Source organism: Mustela putorius, unplaced genomic scaffold, assembly GCF_011764305.1.
Source record: "Mustela putorius furo isolate JIRA1106 unplaced genomic scaffold, ASM1176430v1.1 tig00003853_pilon_pilon_pilon, whole genome shotgun sequence".
NCBI lineage: Eukaryota > Metazoa > Chordata > Mammalia > Carnivora > Mustelidae > Mustela > Mustela putorius.
Window position 1 is genome coordinate 47,954,694 of NW_025422005.1, and position 26,912 is coordinate 47,981,605.

The 26,912-nt window shown below is 46.3% G+C and overlaps 1 protein-coding gene across 19 annotated transcripts in view; it reads left to right on the forward strand.

The window, feature by feature from the left end:
* The window catches only part of FGGY (FGGY carbohydrate kinase domain containing), a 697,591-nt gene that overhangs the window by 583,951 nt on the left and 86,728 nt on the right, over positions 1 to 26,912 (forward strand). For 18 of the 19 annotated variants that reach the window (XR_006601768.1, XM_045064615.1, XM_045064604.1 and 15 more), the window contains 3 exons: positions 2,157 to 2,304; positions 15,476 to 15,550; positions 21,147 to 21,267. Coding sequence is in view for 18 of the 19 variants with exons in the window: in XM_045064615.1 (XP_044920550.1) it covers positions 2,157 to 2,304; positions 15,476 to 15,550; positions 21,147 to 21,267 (344 nt within the window). In the remaining variant the exon portion in view is untranslated. The remainder of the gene's footprint in view (positions 1 to 2,156; positions 2,305 to 15,475; positions 15,551 to 21,146; positions 21,268 to 26,912) is intronic. The other variant, XM_045064612.1, reaches the window with a different exon arrangement.

Consider the following 26,912-nt stretch of genomic DNA (forward strand, 5'->3'; position numbering starts at 1 on the left):
TGAGCATCCTTCTGGGAAGGGGTGGTATCAGGGCTGGGGTTGAAGACTGTGTGCTGTCAGGCAGGGAGTGGCAACTGCAATGCTGTGTCGCGCAGCCCTTTTCCAACAACATCGTTGTCCTAGTAGCATCCAAAGCGGAAGATTTTTAGATGGGAATGAGGTGTCACAACGAGAAGCAAAGAAATTACCTCCACCCAGCATACCTGTGCACACACACAGGCACACACACACACAGGCATGCCTGCACATGCACAGGTACACGTGCATACCAGTCTTGCATGCGCACGCACAGGCACACAGCACACACAGGCAAAGGCACATACAGGCTTGCATATACATGCGCAGGCACACGTCCACATTCAGGCTCGCAGGCACATGCACAGGCACACACACACACACACACACAGGCATGCATGCTCATCCAGGCTCGCATGCACAGGTGCACGCACACACCCAGGCCCATATCTACACACAGAGGCACATGTACATAGGTTCACATGCACACGCACAGGCACACAGCACACACAGGCAAAGGCATATACAGGCTCGCATGCACACACACACAGGCACATGTGCACAGGCTCACAGGCACATGAACAGGCACACACACACACAGACATGCATGCACACCCAGACTCACATGCACAGGCGCACACACACACACCCAGGCTCATATCCACACGCAGAGGCACGTATACACAGGCTCACGTGCACATGCACAGACATGCGTGCACAAGCACATACACACACACACACAGGCTCACATGCACAGGCACGCGCACACACACTTGTACTCACTCCTGCACTTTCATAGACCAATTTTGTTTTGCTATCTTTTCTGTATTGAGGTAACACACAAAATTTTTATTTAACAGAAGAATTGAAAACCACTCTTCTGCTTGTTTGTTTCTTCCGTTAAGCTTAATTTGGAAAACTTTTGGGAACTTCATTGGCTCCATAGGAGCAGTCACAGTGTCACAAAACTGGAATTAGAAATCTCTAAGCACTCCTAAAGCATTTTTTAAATTTTTATTTATTTATTTATTTATTTATTTGCGTTTTTAAAATGCAAATAGTATCATGTTGGGTATCTCAGATACTAACCTCCCTTGAACATTAGTTTCCTATACTTTTTTCCTGCCATTATTCAAGCCATGCTTTTAAGCTTTAAAGCTATCTTTCCAAGGTCACCAGTGAGAAGTGGCATGGATGCCACCCTTTGATAAACTCACTTCCCTCTAGAATCATTGGTTCACGACTTGAAGAAGGAAGCCCATTTAAAGAGGGGAAGGGTAACCCACTTCAGTCTTGATGCCATGCAGTAAGATCTAGCTCCGTGAGATAAGTATTAGGATGCCCATTTTATATATGGGATAACTGAAGTTCAGAGAGGGTGAGTCACTGGTCCCTGTCACCCAGCTAGGATGGGTGGAACCCAGATCTGAGCCCAGGACTACCTTGGCTCTAGTCCACTCATCTATGTCTCCCTCTCATGCAAACATGTGAAGGCTGAAAGGTGGTGAGACTCCCTCATTCTTCACCCAAAGAACCTGAGCCTTAGAAAGGAGAAGAAACATATGCCATGCCATTTGGTGCATTGGGGTTGGAAATCAAGTCTCCTAATTCCTGATCTAACTGCATTCCTCTGTCCTATCACTTCCTTTAGCCAACTCCCATCCCGAGTCTCGAAACTTACCTTTATGTTTTGTCACCTCGTCATTATTGTTACAATTAGGAATACTGATTTTTTAAAAATCCTTTACATATGTACATTATTGTACAGTTTACAAAATATGCTATCTTCACATACATAGTCTCCTTTGATCCTCACAATAACCCTATGAGGTAAGTTGGAGAGGGATTATAATATCTGTTTTTACAGATGTTAAGAAGCCACTCCTGGACCTTGTGCGCTGATTCCAAGCCTTTCCACTTTGTACTGAGACACACAACCTGTTCTCGGTGATGGCCCAGTACGATCAGACAGAGCAGTATGCTGGTTCCTGTGGGTTTGGGTAGTTTCTCTGCTAAGGGTTTGGGGACCCTGCTTTGTTTCTGGATCTGATATGGAAGTACAAATCGTTTCTTTCTGCAGAACAGTTTGCTTCCTGACCCTGCCCCCCCCCTTCTAAAAACAAAATCAACTTCTCTTCCAGATGCCAGAGTGTATATGCATATTTGAACAGTCACCTGGATCTGATTAAGAAGGCTCAGCCTGTGGGTTTTCTCACTGTTGATTTACATGTTTGGCCAGATTTCCATGGCAACCGGTCTCCCTTAGCAGATCTGACACTGAAGGGCATGGTAAGTAAGTAACAGCCAGTCCTTGCACAAAGGTGAAGGCAGGCCAAAGGGTTACAAAGTCTGGAAGAAGCAAAGCGAGAAAGGAAAAGAGGAAAAATTACCAGGACAGGCCAAGGGCGCACGGGCTTGTTGCAGCTGCACCGCTGGTGCGAAGGCTCTTACCACCCCCCAGCATGAGCTGCTGAAAGTTCTCATTGTTTCTGAGCCAACCTTGAAAGTGTTAAAAGCACTATTTCTTACATTTAGCTACTGCGCGTCTTTGTCCTGTGGAGCGGCTGGAAGTCGTGAGCCCCTGCCCGTGTGATTTTTATTTACCTCACTTTGCAGAGTCATGTTTTCTGTCTCCCTCCCCAGCCCACCCGGTAAATAAGTGGTAAATATTACCACCCATGGTCTTGATTGCCACAACCACATGTCTGCTCAGGGTCTGAGTCAGAGTTGTTCAGAGTGCATGTTAATAGTATTAGGAGTTCGGTTCAACTTTGCTAGAAGTAAAATAAAATTAATGACTTATGTCGGGAGATAAATGGAGCTGTGTGTGACCTTCAGGATCACTGGTGGTGCAGAAGATTCTGGGCCCCCCAGAAGGGCCAGGGTGAACTTGGGGCAGCGTTCATAGCCCCCTACACCAAGACAGGACATCCTGGTGGCCAGGCGAGAGTAGGTCGCTGAGAATCGTATAATCATGGAGAATATATTTGAGGCTGGAGGAAGCATGTTCAAGCTGGAGAAATAGAACCAAGCTTCAGAGGCCAAGAGGGGCCGCAAATAAGAATATAAGCCAGGAATTCAGAATCCAGGAAGATTTCAAAAAGTTGAGAAGCAGAGTATGCAGTGAACGGAGGCGGGGAGCTCAGAGTGGAGGCTGTGAGCATCGCAGGGTTTACGTGGCGTGACTGTGGCGCAGGCCGCTGGCTTAGAGAGCTCCAAGGCTCAGAATTCTATGGTTTTTGTGATTCATTTTATTGAGATTGTTTTCATTGTTTTTGGGATGCCAACAAGAAGACTGATCTTTATTTTCATTACCTAGTTGACATAATCAACTTCTGCTAATAAAATGGAATCACGGGAAAAGAGAAGAAAATTGGACATAGCGTAAGTTATGTCTGTCTGGAGTCCGTGAAGCGTGCCCACACAACAGATAATGAACTTGGCCTGCTTACTTGGCCTGTGGAAGCAGAAGAGGAATGTTGGGAGAGACCATGTGGCCACAGGCTGCGGCCAGAGCGCTGTACTTGCAGATAAACTGACTCTCTGGGTACAACCAGGGATTGGGGAAGAGCACATTTTGTATAGATACAAAAGTTAAAGTTGGTGTCTGAATTGAAGACAAGTATCTGAAACTAAGTATAATGGGCCTTTACAATGTGAGAGATGTTAAAAAAACATGGCCAGTTCATAAAATGACCCCATAATGAAGCAGGACTATGTAGTGAAATGATTGTGGGTCTGGAGTCCATGGACTTGGATCTGAGTCCTTCCCTGGGGGCCCTCTCTTGCCAACTTCTGTCATACCCAGCGTGGCTAGACCCATGGCTCCCAGTGGCTTTTCTCTGTTTCTTAAAACCAAGCCTGATATCCAAAGATGTAAGAGTTACCCTCATAAGGATATTCTTAGAAAGGTAACCCAGATCCAGAATGTAATCCCCAAGGAGTCGGTGGAGGGCTTTGAAGAATGTTTGGCTCATTATAATGAACACAGCTAAGGACGTACCCACCAAAGAAGACCCCTTGCATATGGGGACATCTCCCCAGTTGTATCAGAAAAATCCTAGTCTGTTTACTTTTTTAAAAAAGTTTTATTGTGTTATATATATATTTTTTTAATGATTATTTATTTATTTATTTATTTGGAGAGCGAGCACAACAAGCAGGGGGAGGGGCAGACAGACTGAGAGGCAGAGGGAGAAGCAGGCTCCCCACCAAGCAAGGAGTCTGATGCAGGACTTGATCCCAGGACCCTGGAATCAAAGGCAAAGGCAGACGCCTAACCAACTGAGCCACCCAGGCGCCCCCGAAAATGTTTTATTGTTTAGTAAGCAAACCTCATCTATCACATGGTATTTCTGAGCATTGACTTCCCTCTGTAACTGTTCTTGTGTTGGATTTACATCGGAATAGCTGCCACTCCGTTGGCTTACATCACCACGCTGGAAGGAGAAGGTGACCTCGATGAGATGGAAGGAAGGAAATTCTGGGCTAAAAATTTCTCCCAATATTTCTCTCACTCAGTTAGTTTCAGATAACATCAAAGTAATCACCTTGCAGTCTCTCTTGTCATGTTCTCCTCTGCCAGAACCTACAGTGACTACTGTCTCCAGCACCCTTCAGTAAATACTTATTTGGTACCTAGATGTGCCAACTGCAGGAAGGTGCAATTAGGACGTTCCTGGAGCACGATTCAGGGGAGGAGAGGGAAGTACTTGATCAAGTGTATAATAGCAGGTAGAATTTTCAGGATACTCCCAGGAGGGAAAGAGACCTACATGACTTCTTTTGGCTCCTGAAACATTTCTCTGGGCATATACTAAGTAATTAATATGTACTTAATCGATGGTCAACATGGAGATGAGAAAGAAATCACGTATGGCTTTAAAAACATAGGTACAAACAATTTACTAATATGAAATAGATCAGTTGCTCCTCCTACTATCCATATAAGTATTTAATGCCAGCATTAATGCCGCCTTCCTCTACTCCATTTGAAAATATATGTGAAGATGCAAAAAAAAAAAGCATAAACTCATGCTGACTTTGAAAATTCACATGTCATTCAACGAGCGACACTAGAATTGACAGCCTCAGAGAGAATCTGGGAAGAATTTCCTGAATCTAAAAGACTAACTGGGACTTGTTGGATAAATCTATGACATAAGGACAAAGTAAATCTCTGGCCTTACCAGAGTTCGGACCTCTCTACCTTCTGCTCCTCAGCTGAATGTCGCGAGGGCCCTTTAAGCCTCAGAACAGGGCAGTCCTCCCTCCCCTGCCAATGGTTTTAGGGTGTTTTGGTTTTTTGGAAGCAGCCAGTGAGCTTAACTTTCCAGAACTCTCCCACAATCCAGACCTTATTGTCCCTTTCAGCTCAATCCATCAGAAAACTGCCAACCCAGGAAACCAACTGGGCACAAAGTCTGATTTGGGATGGCGGGTGATGCCCTGCATTCTAAGGATCCTGAGTAACACTGTGTTACTGGGACATAGGTAGGAATTTGAAGGAGGGGTATAGGTTTGCATGTCTGCTCTTTGTTCTAGGGTTGAAAAACGGGGATATGGTGAGGCCACCCAAGCCACCTAAAATAAAAACTGCTGGACTCTGGGGACTGGCAACCAGGTGTAGATCTGAAGAGGTAAATCCATGTTGCAGTGAGTAGGGCTGAGAGTAAATCATACATACACTCTGCTGGGAAACACTGAATACATATAGCTCTCAAGTTAAAATGAATCAAAAAATAGGAAAGGGAGTCCATTAGGAAAATGTGTTGCATACAAGGCAAAAGGAATAGCGTTGGAACACTTACGGGAAGGCCTCAAAGAATTAGATACTGCTGAAACCAAAAGAAAATATTAAAACCTCTTTGGCACTTTCAGTAGGATTTTTTTTTTAAAGGCACGTTTCTGAAATAGGGCAGAAACTTAGTGGGGGAAAAATGAGCTCAGATGGAAAGGCAGTGGAATGAGAAGAAAAAGGAAATGATGAAGACAAAATACAGCAGCAGAATTAAAGCATGCATTGAAGGCAATACAAAATAATTTTTACAGAAGAAACTAATATCAGAGCTGCCATATGACATAGCCTGTACTTTCCATTTATTAGAAAAACATTTTGAGGGTAGAGGCTACCAATGGCTTGTTTACTTTTAGAATTTCATTGGTGTTTAGGTCAACAGCAGGTATGGAATGATTCCCCTATAGCCAAGCAGTTATGTCAGTCTTTACTTGTCAAGAGGGAAGTGAGCGGTGACCTGCCTAAGGTCAGTCTCCATGACAAGAAATGGGGAGCTTAAATAAAAACGTGCATCCTGACTTCCAGCATGCGGGTCCCCACAGGACTGCCTTAACTCCCACCTCTGGACTCACTCGAGGCGCTGAGGACTGTGAGCTGGGAGTCCTACCAGCCATCCTGTACGTGGTTTCACCCTGAACCACAATCTGCAGCCTAGTCCTCGCTTCCCTGCTATGAAAACCAGTCTTCTCACTCCTTCCATGTCTGTCCCTACCCTGGGTGTTGGATTTAAGCTCTGACCGCTCTCTCCTCAGTCACGGTTTTTGTTTCCTTCGCACCCTCGCTGACTCGGATTCCAGGAGCAATCAGCCCTCCTGGTTGGACCTGCTTTAGTTGCTTCCCCTCAGAAGTAGGAGCGAGGCGTGACCCAGGACACTCTCCATTATGCGGGAGAGCATCCTTTTCTTCTCTCCGGGTAGCAGCTGCCTCCCTGCCCTGTGCCTCACTGCTTCATTGCTTTGGTGATGCGGTATTGGCCCGTGGTGCTGGGCGAGAAAGGCATGGAGGTTAGTGCGTGGGCCACATACTCGTGGGCCTGGACCAAGTAGCTGCCCAGGCAAGTATTCTCCTTTCTGCTTAGTAAATTAGGTAAGGGCCATGCCTGTGATGTGTAAAGGCAGCAGAAGCTCGGGTCATAGCCATCAGTATCGAAACATCTAATGCTGGTGACTCTAGGTTCTTTAAAAGCAAAAGAAAAATGCATACTTTTAAGGAAACATGGCATGGTCACGCATAAGGAAAGAGGAAGTTAAATATTCACCAACCATCAGGAACGGTTGCTTGTTTCAGGTGTGTGTGTGTGTGTGTGTGTGTGTGTGTGTGTGAGATTGGTTTTATTGGAACGACTGGTTGGACAGTTCTTTACCACTGCGAAACAGCAAAGAGAGCCCAGGGTTTGAAGTCAGATCTGTATTTGCTCTCTGGCCTGCAAAGGGGTGACCTCTGAGGTTAGCAATGTGTGGTCAGTCTGCTCATTAGTAAGCAGGAGGAGCACGAGGCTTCCTTGCAGGGTCGTTGTCAAGGATCAGATGGGGAGACTATCCCATCATGGACAGACAGCAACAGCACATACTTTGGAGTCTGTAGCTTCTGCTTAGTGGCCCTTATCTGCCTGTGAGAAGACGACTAGCAGGATTCTAAGTGTGGCCCTTGAGTGCAGCCAGCCCCGAGCCATCCACACCATAGCCCGGGGACCAGCTGGACTCGCCAGCCGTGGAGGCCGTCCACTGTGGACAGCCAGCAGGTGTGGCTCAGCAGTCCCTGGTCCATACAGACCAAGTTTCACACAGGTACAGAGATCAGTTTTTTTCCGTATTTAAGTCCTTGGCCCTCAAGTCCCTCAACACAGTGGGAAGCCCACATTTGATGTACAAAACAGGGAGTACTGTAGGAATTTTGAAAGGGTCCTTGCCTCCTTGTATATGTGACCAATTTCCTTTCTCCAATTAATACTACTACTTTGTCTCAGGATGTGTGTGTGTGTGTGTGTGTGTGTGTGTTACTCTTTTCCTGAAATATCCAAGAAGTGAATTAATCAAATTTAATCACAGGTGCAAGTCACCTCAGGCGTATCAGGCCATGAAAACACCCTATTCACCAGGGGTTGAAACATGTTTTCTCTGCTTCATTTTGCAAGTACAGCACTACCCAGAACAGAAAGTTATCTTCTGGTGCTTTGAAGAGCTGTGATTTCTAACATAAGGCCATATGCTGCTCAAACTGCTGGAGAGGTTGAGTGCTGCTCCAAGGGCTCTTCAAAGCAAGCACAGAGCAAGTGTGCATGTGAAAAAGTAGGAGGGAGTCAGGAAAGAAGCATGTCGAGATCTCAGCCCGTTCCCAGAGGAGTGAACCCCAGCTAGAGATGAGCATTACTAAAGAGAGTCAGATGTGGATGTAGTCAACAACTCGAATGGGTATTTGCAAGAGCTCGGTAGAAGCCAGAGGTGGTAACCCAGTGGTTTCCTCTGATGGGAAGATAGATGACACAGATGGAAGCTCATGAGCTAATTCAAGCAGCTCTGGACTGGTACATTTATCAAGCTTATGAAGACATGGACTCTTTGACGTGAGTCTGTTGATGATTTTGTTACAATGTAATGCTGTTTCATCTCACCATTTTTTTTTTTACATATTGTTTTTGCTTATGACAAATTGAGTCCTATAACAAGGCTTGATATCCTAAGTGTCTTTCAGCTGGGTTTCCCTTAATATGTTTTCTTACTGAACAACTTATTTAGCAGCTGGTATTTGGTTTCATAGTAGGGGTCATTTTTTTCTAGAACCACATTATGTCAGGTCCCATGACAGATGCTTTACATACATCATCACCAACTCCAATAGGAACCCTACCTGAGGGGCGCCTGGGTAGCTCAGCCGTGAAGTGTTTGCCTTCAGTTCAGGTCATGATCCCAGGGTCCTGGGATCGAGACCCGCATCGGGCTTCCTGCTCAGCGATAAGTCTGCTTCTCCCTCACCCACTCCCCCTGCTTGTATTCCCTCTCTCACTGTGTCTCTTTCTGTCAAATAAATAAAATCTTCCAAAAAAAAAAAATAAAGGAACTCTACTTGACAGTGTTGTTGCCCCATTCAAAGGGGTGAAGAGATTAAGGCCCAGAGAGTCAGTTATTTGCCTAGAGGAGAGGAAAACAGAAGTATTACAATCTAGTCATTTCACACTGAGGTCACTGACATCCTTTTGGGGGGGAAGAGAAAAAAAACCCTAGGTTTTTGCGTTTTCAGGCTCCTACTCTGCTTTCAGTGTGTCTGCCATATTTCCCCCTCATTTTCTGGACTTTTTAAAAATTATGTCAGATTCAGACATTGTTTTCTTAGTGCTTTCTATCTTCTGTAACTATACCGAACAACAAGTAAAACCCAGGGGAGGCAGGCAGGGGGAATATGGATTATAGGCAGGAGTCCTTCCCCAGGTAGTATGGCATGGTACAAGACTGAGGGGTGAATCAGGAGAAATCTGCTGGGAGGACCCAACAGATAAATAAAGGGATAGCTCTAAGGCCAAGGGACCAAAGATGGGATCCAAGTTTGTGTAAATCAAGACAGGTTGGATGACACACACTAAGGGCCAGGACAGTTGACCAGAATAGCTTTGGCAACCAGAGCACTGAATATTCAAGTGACTTAGATTTAGAGTCTCAGAAGGGGAACCAAGTTGTGAAATGTCTGTTCCATCTGGGGAACAGCAAATGACCAGCGTATCACAGACGGTTTGCCAATAGAATAAGGGTGCAAGAGAGAATGTCAGTCTAGTCATTGTGAGTTTATTGATTGTCTGTTGCTGCTTTAATAATTATCACAAACTTAAAGGCTTAAAGTTATGATCTCACAGTTCTGTAGGTCAAAAGCCTGGGCTGCCTCAGCTGGTTTCTCCGCTCCAGTTCTCATAAGAATAGAACCAAGGGCTCTTATCTGGAGACTCTGGGAATAATCTACCAGATTCATCCAAATTGTTGGCCAAATTGAGCTCCGCACAGTTGTAGGATGGAGGTTCCTATTCCCTGGCTGACTGTCAGCCAGGGGTCCTCAGCTTCTGGAGGCCACTTGCATGCATTTCATGACTCATTACCCCCTTCTTCCATCTTCAAAGCCTTCAGTAGCCAATCATGTCCTTCTCAGGCTTTGAATCTCTCTGGTTTCCATTTCTGCCTCATTTCTCCTGCCTTTGACTGGATTACTTGATTGACTCTTCTGCTTTCCTCTTCTGCTTTTAAGGGCTCATATGATTACTTTGGGTTTCTACTGAATAATCCAGGATCATCTCTGTATTTTAAGGTCACCTGTCTAGGAACTAGTTCCATTTGCAGAGTCCCTTTACAGCAGTGTCTGTATTGGTGTTGATTGCGTAACTGGGGGACAGGAATCTTGGGGAGCATCTTTAGAGTTCCACCACCACACTGTGTTAACACATTTATCGCATTTCCCAAATCTGGGTGAGTTTTAGGCAATGCCAAGTGTTAGCCTCGATTCCTGGTACTTAACTGAAACCTCAGGGAGATTTGTTCCCTTTTTCTTCCAGGCTGCTGATTATTTCAGACCTGTTCTCTCTCCAGAGGTTTTCTATAATTGTTTCTCCCGTCCTTCTCATTTCCTTGCTATCTTTCCATCAGCTCTGCCTATATTATTGACTAAGCGAACAGAACTTTGTGCTCTTCGTGTTCTGAAAATCTTTCTACAATTCCCTTGAGCCTTGGATACTACCCCATCAAGCTCTGATGGCTCTAGAAAAATCTCCGGACTGGGGATCCTGTTCTCTTGTCTTTTGTAATCTTTAGAGACCCCTTCAGAATTTTTTTAAGCTTTTTTTTCTTACTAAAAAATGTAACTAATTCCTTTAACAACTAAGAAGGAAAAGAAGAGCTAACTAAATTACTACTACATTTTTTTAAGTAATTTCAACTATTTTAGGACCTATCCCCCATAATTCACAATGCCAAGGTTAAGGACAATTATTTCCACAATTTATTGCACATTAGGACCTTGCTGAAATGCAAATTGCTGGGCCTACACCAAAGAGTCAATAAATCTGGAGTTGGAGCTCAGGAAGTCTCCGTTCAGCTAGGATCCTGGGGAAGGGTTAGAGACGTGCATTGCTCTCACAGCTACTAAGTGGCAGCAAGATGTAAGGTGAAGTCCAGGGTGAAATTCATCTGTGCTTCCTATTTAGAGTGAATGAAAGTGTGTAGGGAGATAAAGCTTCTCTAAGGAGTCCTTGGAGGTGAGTCCCTCATTATCCTATCCCTGGGCACACATCAGGGGTATACTGCTTCTGCACACTCTTGTCGTTCTTATCTTCACCATTATGATCCTGATGCTGACAGTCAGCATGCCTTCTGCCCTGTCTTTCCCAGGCTGTATGTACACTAGTCTTCAGTGCCCCTCATAATACCCTGTGGGTACCCATACTGTGTTGAAGGAGATGCTTTATTGCCACATTCCAATTAATGAATGGGATCGAACCCTACATGCATTTAAGAGAGAGAGAGAATGAACATTTATGGAGAGAAAGGGAAAGAAAATCAACATTAATTGCCACCTATGCTCACGGGGTTGGCGCTATAAGGGTTTAGCTCTGGTAGATGCAGTCTAGCTTCCTGAAAAAGTAAGACACTTTGCAAATGTTATTTAATCTTCACACAAATGCCTTGAGGCATCACTATCCCTATTTCATAAATGAGGGAAAAAAAATTGAGGCTCAGAAAGGTCACAAAACTCACACCATTGTGCAGCCAGTTGGGAGAATGTCAAGATCTGAACCCTGGTGTCTTCCTTCATAGGTTGTCATCTTTCCATTCCCCCACATTTCCCTTCCAAGCTCAAAAATCCCAAGATTTATGTAAGTATTTTATAACCATTATATAGGATGTTGAAGGCATTAGTTGTAGTTTGCATTTCTGTGGCCACCATATACATCCCACATCTCTAAATATTACTTGTAAATGTTTTCTCTTGCAATTCTCCTCATTACATAGTAGCAAAATAAATAAAATGTGCTTACCAGCGCAACTCTCCCATGGGGCTTCCCCCACACATTTCACTGTCTTGCCCAAACATTCATAATGGGGACATGCACATATTCTATAAACGCACTGCTTCCACTTACTCTTTCTTCCCACTTCCTCTTATGGATGGAACCATCCAGCCCTCTCTGCTCATCTGTCACACCCTGGCTTTGTCACTGGTTACAAAGCCGCATGTCCCCCAGCACATTCCTGGCATTCGCCGGGTGCTGCTGCCACTTCCCTGCCAAGATGACTTCCCAAGGGGACTCTGCAGCCTCCTGAATGGTCCACATGTTAGGCATTCCTTAGATAGTTCTGTTTTGGGCCAACAGTCATTTGACTTTTGCCAACGCAGGACTGAGGTCCCTCTTACTAGAGAGAAAAATCAAATGGAATTGATTACCTGCCCATCCAGAGTCTCCATCTGCGTATCAGATGAGATGTGAAGCAAGAGGGCCCCAACCCATAGTAACTTCACACTTCCGCGGAGTCACATTTCAACTCTGTGGCTCTGATGTTCGAGGTGTTGGAGGGGGCAATGGGAGAGCTGTGCTTGCTTATTCCCTTTTGTTGCTGAGCACCTTCTTCCCTAGAATAACATTTTCCTTTATGAAGGATAGCCATGTTCTATTTATCAGAAAAAGAAAAAGGATGTCACCCATCCTGTGTCCCTTTTGCCGGAGCTATTAGCAAGCTCCCGAGTTAAATTTAGTGCTCATTTGCATGAGCTCATTCTTGGTTTCTGGAGAAAAGTAACTGTCTTTTCTTTTCTCCTCTATGATTTCTGAACTCTGGAGGTATTAGACATTTAGAGAAGGGGCCATGATTCATTGACTGATTGATTTTTTTTTTTTTTTTTTTTTTTTGCTTGAATACCATACTTTGGGGGACGTTCTCATGAATATTTACTGGGGATAAAGAAAATGAAATCTGGTGATATTGTACCCTTTCTTTCTTAGTAAGGGGTTCTTACTGATCAAGGAGGATATCAGAAGCAGTTACAGTGTCAGTGTTCTACACGGCACTGGGGTTCCTAGTCAACTAATCTCATGTACAAAGTCAAATTTCTTCCCCATTCAGTGACAGTTTATCCAAATATTGTCTTTAGAACCCACCTGCAGGAGATGTGAGTCTGCTAAGCAGATGCATACCCAGTCACACAAAGGATCGTGGCTTGATTTCCATTGTAGTCATGACCCCAGAAAGGAGCCAGAGATAGCCTGGAAGAGAGGTCTAGGCCTGGGCCCACTTAACTTTTCTAACAGACAAGTGGCAGAGATGCTGTTGAGGCCAGGCCAGTACAGAAGAGGGAGAACACTCGGGATGAGTATGGTTTATCCAGGGACATCGCATGCCAAGTAGCTGGTTGATCACACAGGGTACTTGCATGAAGGGACATATGACAGGGCTGAGATCTTGTCCACTGTGCTCCTTTTCATAGTTCACTCTCCCAGATGGGATGCCTTCTGCATTAGTCCACCTGGAGGGAGTACTTTTATCTAGTTCATACAAGGGTTCCATCTGAGCTACAGGGACAGTCCTCTTGCCCCAACCTCGTAAAAGCCACTGTGACGAGGAAAGCTAAGTGTAGCGAGGAGGGTCGATGGGAAGCCTGGAATGAGCAACTAGGAGTGATGTGCCAGTGTTCTTTCTTGGGGCACAGAGCAAATGACCCTCCCCTCTGCAAATACATGAAGAGCCAAGGTGGTAAACATGATCACCCTATAATCATTGCATTAGACACAAAAGGCTAGAATGTCAGGAAAGACAGTGGTATACAAAAGGAAAAAGGAGCATTGTCACTAATTCACACATTGAACAGATAGGAACCTAGTGCCTACTGGGTGCTGGACTCGGTGCTAGGCATGGAGGTTGCTGCGCGAGTATCAGCTAGGGTCGGTTTCCATCCTCTGCGTTCCCTGGGCCACATTATTTCCTTACACACGTGACGAAGTGAACTTCTGCAATGTCAGTAGTGTTCACGTTCTCCCTTCCAGCATTTCTACTGTACGTTGAGATCTCCGGGGAACTTCACAAGGGATGTTCCTCCTCAGGATTGTTGGCTTGCAAGGATGCATACCCAGAATTCCCTTCTGGCCTCTCACTCAAACCTTCCGTGTTCCCTTGTGTTAAAATCAAAGACACAGTTCTCATCTGCTTACCCAGTTATTTGCTGAGAGATATTATCAAAGGTGGCTCTGCAGAATTCAGGAGTTCCTGCATCAGCAGACTTCCATGAGGGATCAGAGTAGCCGAAGCCCAGGATTCTAAGTGAGGAAGGGTTTGCACGGATGCTGGAGAAGTAAGCAGCGGCGAGCCCGGAAGGATGCACCTAAAACAGCACAGGCATTTCTGTCTCTAGAGGAGGGTAGCAGGGAAGTGTTAACAGGGAGGAACATGATCAGATTCTCCTGGGAGAACAATTACTACTCCATGGTGAAGAGCAATATTAGGGAAGGGCCCTTCAGCACACGTAAAGGACAGAATGGTGGCCTGGATTGAGGAAGTGAGTGACAGCATGGAAAGAAGGGATGGATTCACTAAAGATTCGGGGGAGCAAGTGGGCAAAACATGGACACTGTAAATACGGGAAGAAGGGAAAAGTCGGGGAGGAGTGCTGACAGGTCTTGGTCTGGGCCATGGCGTGGTGTCTGTGCCCTGAGTAGGTCAACACTGGCCCCCCTTTTGTCATGGCTCAGGGCGCATTCTGGAAAGGGTAATTAAAGGGGACTGGAGAGATGAAGGAAAGGGACCTGGGTAGACCACTCAGCTACCCCACTTTGAATGCAGGCTGCCTGTCGCCGCCTTGTTGCACTTAGGATCGTACCCACCGTAGGCCATGAGTAAACATATGTTATGTTAATTAATTTTGTAATGTGAAAATACAAAGTAAACTCTGGTATTGATGCCCATGAAATTCAGAGCAGGCTTCAAGAACCCCACAGTTCTTCACCATCTAAGGATGTCCCAAGAGAAGGCATTCGTGAATGGGTGATGGGAAGGAGGGACTTGTCTTGAACAGGTCTTGAAGGCATCCAAATTCAGCATCCTGTTCAGTTCTGGAATCTCTCAGAAATTGACATACTCTGTAGAAGCATGTGGTTCCGATTGACTTTAATGGGATTCCCTTGCAAACCACAGATTGTAAATTATTCCCTAGTAGGTATAACATTTATAGAAGACATATTATTTTACCCTGAATACCCCCTGGATGCTGTTACACTGAATTTCTGACAACGGCAGAACTTGAAATAAGATCATCTTTTGCTAGAAGCCACTGCTCCATGTTGATCTCTGTAAGCCGAAGAAAATGGGTGTTTGTCATAAAAGAACATTTTCTTTAAAGGGGAAGAAAGACCTTTAATTCCATGCTAAGGAATATCAAACACGATCTCCGTGGAGTGTTTGTTTTGTTTTGTTTCGTTAATACAAGGCAGGGCACTTTCTCTTGGAGAAGAAATGATAGTTTTTCCCAGATCTGGAGATTAAACAATTTGGTAGTCATTTCACGTTCAGCTCACAAAAAGGGGATTTGCATATGAACTTGTTTGGGCAAGAAAACACATCTGAACGTGTTTCATGGGAACTATCTCTATCCGTGGCAGTTCCTTGTGGCCATCTCCTTCTTTTCTTTTCTTCCTCCCTACAGGTCACCGGGTTGAAACTGTCTCAGGACCTCGATGATCTTGCCATTCTCTACCTGGCCACAGTTCAAGCCATTGCTGTAAGACACTTTAATGCCATTTTTAAAGAGACTTAGGGCTATCAATAAACCTTAGGCCACATGCTCCTCCAGGATACGTCATGTGCTTGTGGGACAGAGATTGTTAATTAAAAGGGAGCTTGCCAAAGAGAGATGCGTGTCTTTTCGGAAGGAAATCTTGACGAAGGTCTTCACCTGCTTTACTAGTCACCTCACATAGATGAAAGCTGAAAGGAGTTCGGGTCTTTGAACATCATTCTTGGCATTTATTTAATTTGTCTTCCAAGTTCAATTAAGGAGAAGCAGATGCCATTTATGCTTGCATTAAGAAAAGCCGATGTTAAGAATGTGCAGACTTCTAAAACACACGATATCGCTCACTTTGCAAAAGGATTCATTACAGGGTTCCTTTAAATAGTAAGCATCCTTAGTGTTTGTTTTTAGATAATTAGCTGCTTCAATGAGAGGTTTGGATGGTTAGGGAGAGAAGGAGGGAAGAATTAAACGTATTAGGAACTCCTACGCTGAAGATCAATCCAAAATGAAAACAAAATCCTGGAAGCGTAAACATCTCAGTCTAAAGGGTCTTATTCTCCCACGGTGATCCAAAAATGGGGTATATGCACAGACGACTGTATGTGTGCGTCTGTTAGGAAGTACATTTTGGAGGAGTGGGTCGTGGCTTTCGAGGTTTCAGAGCTGGGAGGAATCCCAAAATTACAATTAATTAAGTGAGGCTTAGCCACTCTGGTAAGAGAGCATGGACCAACAGAAAAGAAAAATCAGTTCACTCAATTCTGATTCCAAATTTATTTTTCAGAGACACACAAAGTTTTTTTTGTTTTCGTTAACGTTACATGGACATACTCTATGCCATTTAGTTATTTCGTTTCTCTCCATGCCACTTCCTTCAAAGCCTCATTCCTTCAAATACCAGAACTACATACATTTTTTCCATACATCCGTACCACTAACAGAAGGGCGTGTCTTACGTTCGCGTTTGTCCAGGTGCCGTGTAGGTGGGATAAGAGAGCAGAGCCTCCCGACCATGAAGGGAACATATGGTCTTTCGTGGAACAGGCCAACTTGATTAGAGGAAACAGTCCTTGTAGATCATATGCCAGTTTGACTGTATCTTCCTGAAGCAACTGTCATGGATTTAATAGCATGGCCAGTTCAGTGAAATCAGTCAGTTGGCACTATTTATGGGAACTTGGTCAAAAACACAATTCTGGCATCTATCAAAGTGGAGGGAGTGAAGGGTAAAATGAATATGGAAGAAATAAATGTGCATCAGTGGTAAAGATAATTGTTCAGTGATCCTGTTTTATGGTAATAATGATGATAACGATAAATAATATAGTTCTGGGGTATTAAGTGACAGGCACTGTGCTAAATATTTACAAATATTGCATGATGTAACCTAGTGAGATAGACGTGAGTATTCCTGTTCGACACAGTGGAAAACTAAGCCTCAGCAAGGTTCATTAACCTGCCCAAATTCATACAGCTAGGAAGGGGCAGAGCTAGGATGGGAAGCCGCGGCTTTCTGAAATAAAGGTATATGAGGTATTGAGGAACTTTCATTTTCTGGTTATCAGTGCTAGTGTCTTAGAAAAGTCTTAGAGTGGAATGAAGGGACTGTGCAGAAATGGGACATGAGAGCTGTGAGCTGTTCATCCTCTGAGTACACGCTCAGAGGCCGACCAAGGGGCACCGTCACATGTAAGGGCTGTCACCTTTCACTGGCACCCACTTGCTGTGCCAGGACCAGAGTACCTACCCAGAGTGGCTTAGGGCAGTCACCCTGTGAGGAGGTGGGATTGTCCTGGTTTTCCAGGCAGAGGGAGCACCGCCTTGCAGGGTCAGATAGCCGGCACGTGGTCGAGTCAGAACCCAAGCCCGTCCGAGGACTGCCTGCCTCACTCCCATTCTTCCGCTCTTTTCCACTCCGCCAACCTGCCTTTTCCTTTGAAATGTTTATAAAAGCGACACGGATGGAATCCGCTTTCAGGCATTTCCAAGACCAGTTTTTATTTCACACATCTTAGCAAACGTTGTTGTTTTGGCCGGGATCGCCTCACAAGAGGCCCCCTTCCTGGTGAGAATGCTGCAGTCGTCCAAGAATATATAAATGGGGCTAAACGGGACACGAGCTGGATGGAGCCAGCTCCAGTTTCCCAAACACCACACACTCGAAAAATCAATCTTGTATTTAATGGCTCATATGTGTATTAAGAGCTATCATATTTATTCTGTCTGTTGTTTAATGACCTTTATAATACCATGGAGGGGAGGAAATTTGAGGCGGGTCATTTGATAAGGTTTCTCCGCAGGGTCTGTTGAATTGTGAGTTCAGTCCATTTTGCAAAGGTACCAGGCTCTGCTGATCTTTCAGGCAAAAATGTGCATTTTAATGAAGGAGTCTGAGCACCGATATTTTCCCATGATGTTCAACTTGAATAAAAAAAATTTTTGTTTGTTTGTTTCACTGGCTCCGAAGATTACCCTAGCCTCTGCTTGCTGGGAATACGTTAAAGTTAAACAAATTGCTCTCTGTCGTGATATCTGTGGTTGGTATTTTGTAGGAAGAGAATGAAAGAGACATTGTAATGAAGTTAACTTAGGCCTGTGCGAAACTCTCGGTGAAGTAAAATTCTCTCTTGATCACACTTAATTGAAAGACTTGTCAGACAACCGGTTTATCCATAGCCTGTTCATCTATAGTTTTCCTTTCAGAATAGACCCTTAAAAAGTACTATTTGCATTTGAAGTCTCTCGATTTGCATTTAGTTCTGTACATTCCCAGTGGAATAGCCTAATTTTAATTTAAATTTCTCTGTGAAAACATTTTTTCCAGAAAGGTGAGCACAAAATCATTTTAGCACAAAGCCCTGTGGCGGGGCATTTAAGGAGGGTGGAACGTTTCACCCAGTGGAGCCTGGGACACCCGAAGGGAAGGCCCTGTTGCTAGCTGCCAGCCCTAGTGGGAAATTCCAGCCAACAATGCCCCGGGGGTGGGGGTGGGGGGGGTGAAGGGGGGTGGGCACAGGCTGTCTCAGCCCCTCCCAAGGGAGTGCCTCTTGTTCTGATACTTCTTTTGCCTTTTCCCAAGGGAATGTGCTTTGTGTTACCCTCTGCTCTGGCCTGCTAATCACGTGAGCCGCAGGTCTGTGGTTTTAGAAGTATGGGAAATACCAGTTTTGCCTGGTATTTCCACGGGTTTGGAGGGGAGGCTTGGTACAGCCATCCTCTCCCAAGGCCGACCATACTGCCTCAGGCAAATCCCGTAACCCCTACATGGGGATAACAAGGTGCAATTTTTTAGTTTATCCCAAGACAAGCGAGGATAGCAAAGTGCATAGCAGAGTGCCTAGACTACAGCTAATAACCAGAATGGCACTCACCCCCAGGCCCCTTCCATGTACTCGGCACTCCTGGGTGTGCTGTGCATACACTGTCCACAGCAGCCCTGCGAGGCAGGCATTGATATTTCATCAAATCTAAGACCGCAATTAAAATTGTTTCTGCGTGCTAACATTTCTGACAATTCATGGAGTTTTCCAATGCATGAGTATGATCTTACTATTACTTAAAACAAAATGAGGCTTGAGTCTTAGAAAGGTTGGATACAGGTTGGATTCGAGAAGGAGGTGAAATGTCCTAATGCCATCCTAGCGTTCTTGAGTTCAGAAGTCATGCTCTTGGCTGCCCCTCCAGCAGACTAGACTGTCCTGCTGTCCACAGACACTGACTGATCCATGGTGGACGCCAGGGCGTCTGTAGGCCTCCCGAAATCATTTATTATGCCATTTTGTCAGTGACTTTCTTCTGGAAAGGTCGGTAGGTTTTATCATATTCTCAAGAGGGTTCATGACCCCCCAAAAGCTTAAGAAAGAACATCTGTGGGTAATCAGCCACATGCAATAAGCAGGATCTGGCCTTATACGGTACAACATGTTTTAATTTTTTTTTAACACACTACATCTGTGGATTATTTTTGGAGGCCCAAGTTTTACCTAATCCATATTCTTACCAGATTCGCTAATAGCTGAAGGCCTCTGGGCTGGAACTGCTGTGCTTTTGCTCCCGAACTGCCCCCGTCTCTCCTAATTTACTACGCAGCGTTCAGGATTTCATGACCCCTGGTCCCCAGAACACCTTCTAGCCACTCCGTCTCCCAGAGGCGCCCCCAGGCGCGGGTGAGACAGCTCTCCAAGCAGCCAGGTCCAAAGAGGCTTCACTTGCCCTACATCTCACCCCAAGGGGACAGTGGTCGGGGGACATCCTGACTAATTCCCAAACGCTCTCCTTCACTTTGGTTAAGCCTCTGATACAGCCCGCCCTCATGCTGAACTACCTCCTTCTCCTCATGCTTGGGTACCACCTTCCCAGCAACACTGTCATTAAGTCTGTGACACTGGCTCGCATCTTCTCTCCAGCCCCAACCCTCCTTCTTCTTGGCAGCTGCCCCATCTGTGGCCTCCCAGATCCTTGACCTTCTCCTCCCTCTGCTTTGTCAACTCACCCCCTTGTCCACACCTGGCACTGTGTCATCCCTCAGAATTAATCACTCTCTAAACACCTCAAGAGCTCTCTCTCCACCAGAAACAAACCAGTTCTCTCGCACTTCCATCCAGAGCCCCTTCCTCAACCATTGCCATGTGGCAGCCTCCTGAAGTAATGTCACAGTTCATCTTTTGGTTTTAATCCTTGACGCAAGTAAATTTGATTCATGAGCTTCTCGTTTTTGAACTTGCGGATAAACTAAGATTGTTAGCTGTTTGTGTAGCCCAGTTAAAACTAAAGAATTGCACATTAACATTCACCCAGGCGACCCTACGGTGGTGTCCTTTTCCCAGGCATCCACGATTTTGACTGGGTTGAGTAGACTGAGCAAGGATGAGCATAGCAGATTTTAGGGAGATATTGGCACATGAGGTCAGAAACGAAAATACAAGCAAGCCAGAATGTGTGATTTTCACAACATCCCAGACCGCAAAGGACTGACGGATGGGCTCTGGCTCCTGAAACATCTCTGGAGAACCGCTACCTGGTTTCAGGTGGTAACAAAGGTCAGCGTAGCCCTTTGTCAGTCTGACGTCTTACTCTCACTTCATGCGATTAGAGCTCTCTTCCCCTGTTCCTGTTGCTGGTGTAATTGAGCACCCTTTTCCAAAGAACAAACCTCTTTAGCTCCTATCACTGGCAGGAAGACTGACTCAGAGACCCCTGGCCACTTCCTCCAGCCCCCATCCCTGCTAGAGGATCCAGGCCACAGTGGACACTCCGTAATTATTTGCCTCGGGGAAGCCCGTTCATATTAACTGTGTGAACATTGTCGGTTGGTTTTGCCAATGTTGTGTAACGACTGGTGGAAGCACATGGTAGAGCAATTAAGAAAGTTTGGAGTCAGACGGGCCCAGGTTGGAATTCCTGCCCTGCGACTTCATTAACTGTGTGATCAGAAGCAGCCTAACTCTCGGAGCCTCAGCGCTCTGAGACTGTGTGCAAAGCTCTCAGTGTGGTGTCTGGGGCTGGGTAAGCACTTAGTGAATGCTCCAGAGCTTTTCCTTGCGCCGCTATACTGATGTTTTCTTCTGCTTTTCCCTTTCAGTTTGGCACCCGCCTCATCATAGAGGCCATGGAGGCGGGGGGACACTCTATCAGCACGCTTTTTTTGTGTGGTGGCCTGAGCAAGAATCCTCTTTTTGTACAGATGCATGCGGACATCACTGGTGAGTCTGGGGAGGAAGAGAATAGGTCGTTTGGGGCCTGGCAGCAGATGTCCCTGGCTGAGGGCCGCACGGGGTTGGAAATAGCAGAGGTTAGGGGTGATGTGCCAGATTATTTTGTTGTTGTTGTTGTTGTTTAAGGTTTTATTTATTTATTTGACAGAGAGAGAGAGATCACAAGTAGGCAGAGAGGCAAGCAGAGAGAGAGAGGGAAGCAGGCTCCCCACTGAGCAGAGAGCCTGATGCGGGACTCGATCCCAGGACCCCAGGATCACGACCCGAGCCGAAGGCAGAGACCCTAACCCACCGAGCCACCCAGGTGCCCCATAGATTATTTTGAATCTTTAGGTAAAAATGTATTTTCTTTCTTTTTGATAACTGTGAAGTGTTTATAGTCATGATAGAGAAAGTGACTTCTCTGTGAATCCAATGATTGAATAATCCCAAGAAACAAGATGAGAGATGTCAGCAAGAGCTAGGTTGTAATTTAAGCACTTCTGAAACTGTCTGAGCACCTCTTCTGATGCACGATTGTGGGGAATATTGAAGAGACAGAGACGAGTAATACAGGATTCCTGTCCCCAAAGATCTCGAAGTCTGTTGACAAGGACAGACGGATGTGCAAACGTAGTGTGGCAGGAGCTCAGAGTAAGAAATACATGGAGTTTTATGGGGACATGGTGGGGTACTGCACCCTGGTTTGGACCTGCGATGAGGCAGGGCAAGTGGTCAGAAGGAAGGGACAAGGAAGCTGTCTTGAAGAAAGAAGACAGAGCCAACTGCTGTGGGAACAGGGGTCTGGCTGCAGATGGGAATTTGAGCCCTGAGACCCCAAGATCTTACGATTCTTTCATAGCGTGTGACACAGAGAAAATCTAGGGTCATGGGCTGATTCCTCTGTGATATGAGCACAGCAGAGCAGGATTGCTTGTGCAGATCCCTGGACCTTAAGAAAGGGACCCCATTGGCCAGAGGCATGCTAGTATTACAGAGCCGAGCCTGGATTTCCATCCCTCGGGAACTCGTGGCCTCTGGCCTCTTGCTCCTTTCTCCCATGGTGTCTCCTAGAGACTGGCATCCTCCCCACCCCAGCCCGGGACCCACACATCATGGCCAAGCACCAGAGCAGGACAAGGGAAAGGAAGCAGAAGGGGAATGAACCCTGCCCACAGCCCCAGCTCAAAGCGTGACATGAGCCCACCCTTCAATGGCATCTCTTCGTCATGGTCTCTTGCTCTTCCCCATCCCGTGGGCTCCTTCCCTGGCAATTGGGTGGGTCAAGGTCCCTGCCCTGGATGCTGCCTCATCATGTCACCAGTGCCCCCTCCAGACCATGCAGATCCCTGCAAAGGAGAGCTTTACCAAATGCCAAGGGCATAGTTAACCCTTGTCCTTTGTGAGACAAATTAATTGCTAATTAATATGCTTATTAATGCTAATTAATATACTTATCCCCGTTTTAGATAGAGGTAAGAAGACTGAGGTACAAGCCAGAGGACTTTTCCAAAAAAAGCACCTAGTCCCAGGGTAAATATATCAGAATGTTAGTATGGAAATTACTACCATTAACCAAACTCCCACCGTGTGATGCTGGAGTCATTATATATTAAACCTCATGAACTGTTGTGAGGTAGAAATTGGTGCCATCTTAGAGACAAATAAACTGAGGCTCAGGGAGGTCGGTGAAATTGCTTGTCCGAAGTCAGACATCAGTGAGAGTGGAGGGGTGGCACTAGGACCGTGACCCGGGAGTGTCTAGGCCCAGCACCCCCTACACTGCACTGCCCATCCAGGTTTCTTAGCTTTTCTGAGCAGTTTGTAATCAAGTGATGATTACTGTTTCTTTACCAAAAAGAGTCTACAGCCTATGGATGTGGGCCATTCTGAGGCAAAAAGTAGAAAGACCTTAAAAAGGAGCCCAATTACCTTGTAATTTTCCCCAAGAGAAAACCAATAACCACATTTTATCTAAGTCAGCTGGTGGGTCAGATAAGATCCCCCTTTAAAATGTGATCTGTGAGTGACTTCCCAATTTGCTGCCCTCTCAAAACCACAAAGCCTTCCTATCTGGGTGCAGGAGAAGATCCCCCTGGTCTAAGACATCACCTGCGGGAAATGGGGCAGAGGGCCCGAGAGAGCAGAGCAGTCTGAGTGCCCCTGGGTCCTGACCCTGCACTGTGGCTCCCGCCTTAATGAAAGTGGGTCCTCTTCCAGGCCTCACATCCCTGAGCTGACTCAGAAGTAGGGGGTGCAGCAGCTTTACAGAAAGTTCTGCTTTGGAAACTGGTCTTCAGGCTGTTAAATGAAAAGGCTGTTCATCGTTATTTGGATTCCGATTGAAACTGGACCCTTTGTCTCTGGCTGCGGAACAGTTCCAGTTCCAGACAAAGGGACCTTTTCTTTGGCTAGAATTCCTCTGCTTTGGAAAGCTGTGACTGACAAGTGATGGCAAAGTGCATCTGCCTTTAGATGCTTTGGGTTCTGCTCAACTCATTAATGCATCAGATAAAATAGTTCACATTCCAGGCAGAGCTGCCTTCTTCCTCGCCTTCACCCAGTGCTGGGAGAAAAGAACACATTTGCATCTGTTCCTGTAAAAGGCACGTACACAGCGGCGGGTGGGTAGGTAGCGTCTTAGATGCCTTTCAACATTGTAATTGCTCTAGTTTTCTTTGGACCTACTGGAGTCTTAGGGATACCTGTCGCAAACACGACGGGACTTAGAAGATTCTCTGGAGACCGTGTGCAGTCATGGAAACAGCAAGGGATCCCCTCTGTGACTTTGGGCAAATTGCTTTACCTCTCCGAGCCTCGCTGTCCTCTTCTGAAAGAAAGAATATTCTCTTCCTCTCATACGTCCCGCTGAGAAGTACCCGCTGACGGGTATGTGAGCACCAAGCTCTGTGGGGGCTCAAAGTCAGTTTCAATACATGTCCATTCGCTTCTTCCCTTAAAGCAGCCCCATGCAAAAAAAAAAAAAAAAGTGTGTTTGAGGGGAAAAAAAAGCAGTTTAATATTTTGTAAGCAAATCTTTGCCATTTGGGGAGCAGGCTCCTCTGTGCAAGCAGAGAGATTGGGGCTTTGCCAACTTGGGAAAATGTCTTCTACGTGAGGAGGAAGAATCTCCCTGGACCTCTGGCAGTTAGTTTCACTGTGGTTTCAAGAAATACTTGGTGTGTGCTAAGTAATTGTAGGTTTCCCCCATTGACTTAGGACTAAATGTTCCTCCATCTGAATTTTGTTTTTTCAGCTCTGGCAGTTACAGCGAGGGTTTCCCCCATTCTGTCTTGTTCAGTATTTTCATCATTTGTCTTTCCATTTATTCAAGTCAGAGGCCATCTCGGAGCACACCAGTGTACCAAGCACTGGGCTTGGCGGGGGGGTGCAAAGGAGAACACTAACGTCCTGCCAAAAGGGTCATGGCAAAGAGAGAAAGTGCTCTGGGTACTCTGCCCAATGTCCAGAGACTAGACTGGGGACCAGAGGATGCTGGTGTCAGTGTAAGTCAAGCCCAGGCAGGGCCTGGCAGGGAACAGTTGACACACTCGAGTTTTAAAGGAAAGTCCAACAAAGAGTCTACTTGCAGAGGTGTGGGTGGGCTGTAGGGAAACCCCAATGACCAGGCAGCCCCCTGGGGCCACCCACAGTCTTACCACCCCGAAGCTTGCAGGGTCTAGGCAGGGACCTAACCAACCTGAGACTTGAGGGGCTATGTAAAGAGGTTGCTGGACTAGAGCTTGGTCAAGGACATGACCATGAGGACAAGCGAGCCATTGATGAGGTCTACCCACGCCAGTGTCCCTAGACCCACAGAGGCTGGAGGTGGGCAGGGACTGATCTGAAGGAGACGTGGAAGCAGTGAGTTGGATTCCCTCCACACCTCAGCCCCCAGGGGGGCCGGGGTGAAAAGAGCCTTTAGAGATCAGGTCAATACTAAGAATCCTAACAGCTAATGCTAATGTAGTGCTTTCTCCAACCCAAGCAGTATTGTAAGTGCCTTGCCTACAATATCCTTGGAGAAGCCCTAGAGGGTGGTGAATTTTTAACCCCATTTTGTAGATGGGGAAACAGAGACAAAGAGGTCCAGTAACTGGCCCCGGCTCACACAGCTAGATCAGCAAGGAAGCCAGAATTCAAACTCTCCCCGTCTGGCTCTAGATAACTTAGGGTGCAGCTGGAGAGCTGATGGGGGATTCATCAGGTTCACTCTGGTTTCCTGTTCCCAAGGGGAGGGAACACTGCAGGTCACTCCTTCCTGCTCAGAGCTTGTTAGGGTTTTGACAGGGTCAGGACGGGCTGGGAGGTGAATGGCGTTTGGAGGTGTTTGCTGTCTTCTAATAGAGGCTGGGTCCACAGGGATGGCCGCAGTCACTCTCCCGTCCGTGTGAACCCTGGATTCTGCAAAGGCATGCAGTGCTCTCCTGATTTGGCCAACACAGCCCTTCTGGGCGGCCCGGTGACTGTCCTTCCCCTCTAGATAGTGGGTGGGCACCTGCGCTGTCCCTTCCCACTGTTCCCGTTTCCAGCCCAGCTGAAGTGCACATAAAAGGCCTTCACTCGCCATCAGTCTTCATTGGGATGGTAGCCGCCACCGTTCTCAAGGGCTTGACAGAGGCTAGAGATGTGCTGAGCCCCGTGGGTGCATCTCTCCTGAACAAGACTTACTCTCATCACCATTTTACACACTGGGAAACCGAAGCTAAACCTTTAAGTAACTTCTGAAAGACCCAGGGCCAGTGAACTGGCTCTGAGCTTTTCCCAGAGACCCCGCCCCCAATCCTTTCCAGCAGAATCTCAGGTGGGCCCTGCGGTCTGGGGATCTGGTATTCCCGAGCCCCCTGGGCTGTAGCGGGGGTGGTGGTGGTGGTGGTGATTCAGTTCCGCCCTTTGTCCAGGTGGCCTGGGCAGCTGACCCAGCCTGGAAATAGCAGGAGGAGTCAGGAGGTAGTGGGAGCCCCCCACCCCCCAGGGTGAATGTGTCAGGGAGCTCTTCCCAGAAAAGACAGGAAGACCAGTCTTTGGAAAAGTCAGTCTAATGTCTAGAGTAGAAGATTTTCAGGTCTGGCTACAGAGCTTACCTCTGTGGAGTCTGCTGCCACCTCCTGATTAGCAAATGCATTTATACTTACATTTTGTACATTTTTTATTTATATTATACATATATACACACATGGAAAATCCTGAGACTTCTAAATTCTTTCTGTTCACCTTAAACCCACTGTGAACCCTCCACTTCCAGGAGCTAGCATGTGGAGGACTTTCTTGCTGCCTGGTGGACCACTGTCCATCCTTCAGATGCCTCCATAATGCCCATCGCCTTTCTGGTGAACCTCCATTCCCTCTCTGGGACATGGGTTCTTTCACCATTTAAGCCCTTTACCATGTGCTAGATCGTGGTTAACTAGTCTCAGTTCAGCTGTGGCCGAAACCCTGTGCTTGGCCTCACGGAGCTTCTGTTCTAGCAGGGGAGACAGATGGTAAACAAGATAAGTAATCATGCAGTGTTGGAAGATGCTGAGAAAATGGGGGTGGGGGGGGCGGGGAGTCGTGGGTCGGGATAGCCGCAGTGAGAAATGGGGGTTTATACAAATACACGAAGGACACAGAGGGAGTTGCTGTGTGGGCATCTGGGAGGAAGTGACGCAGAC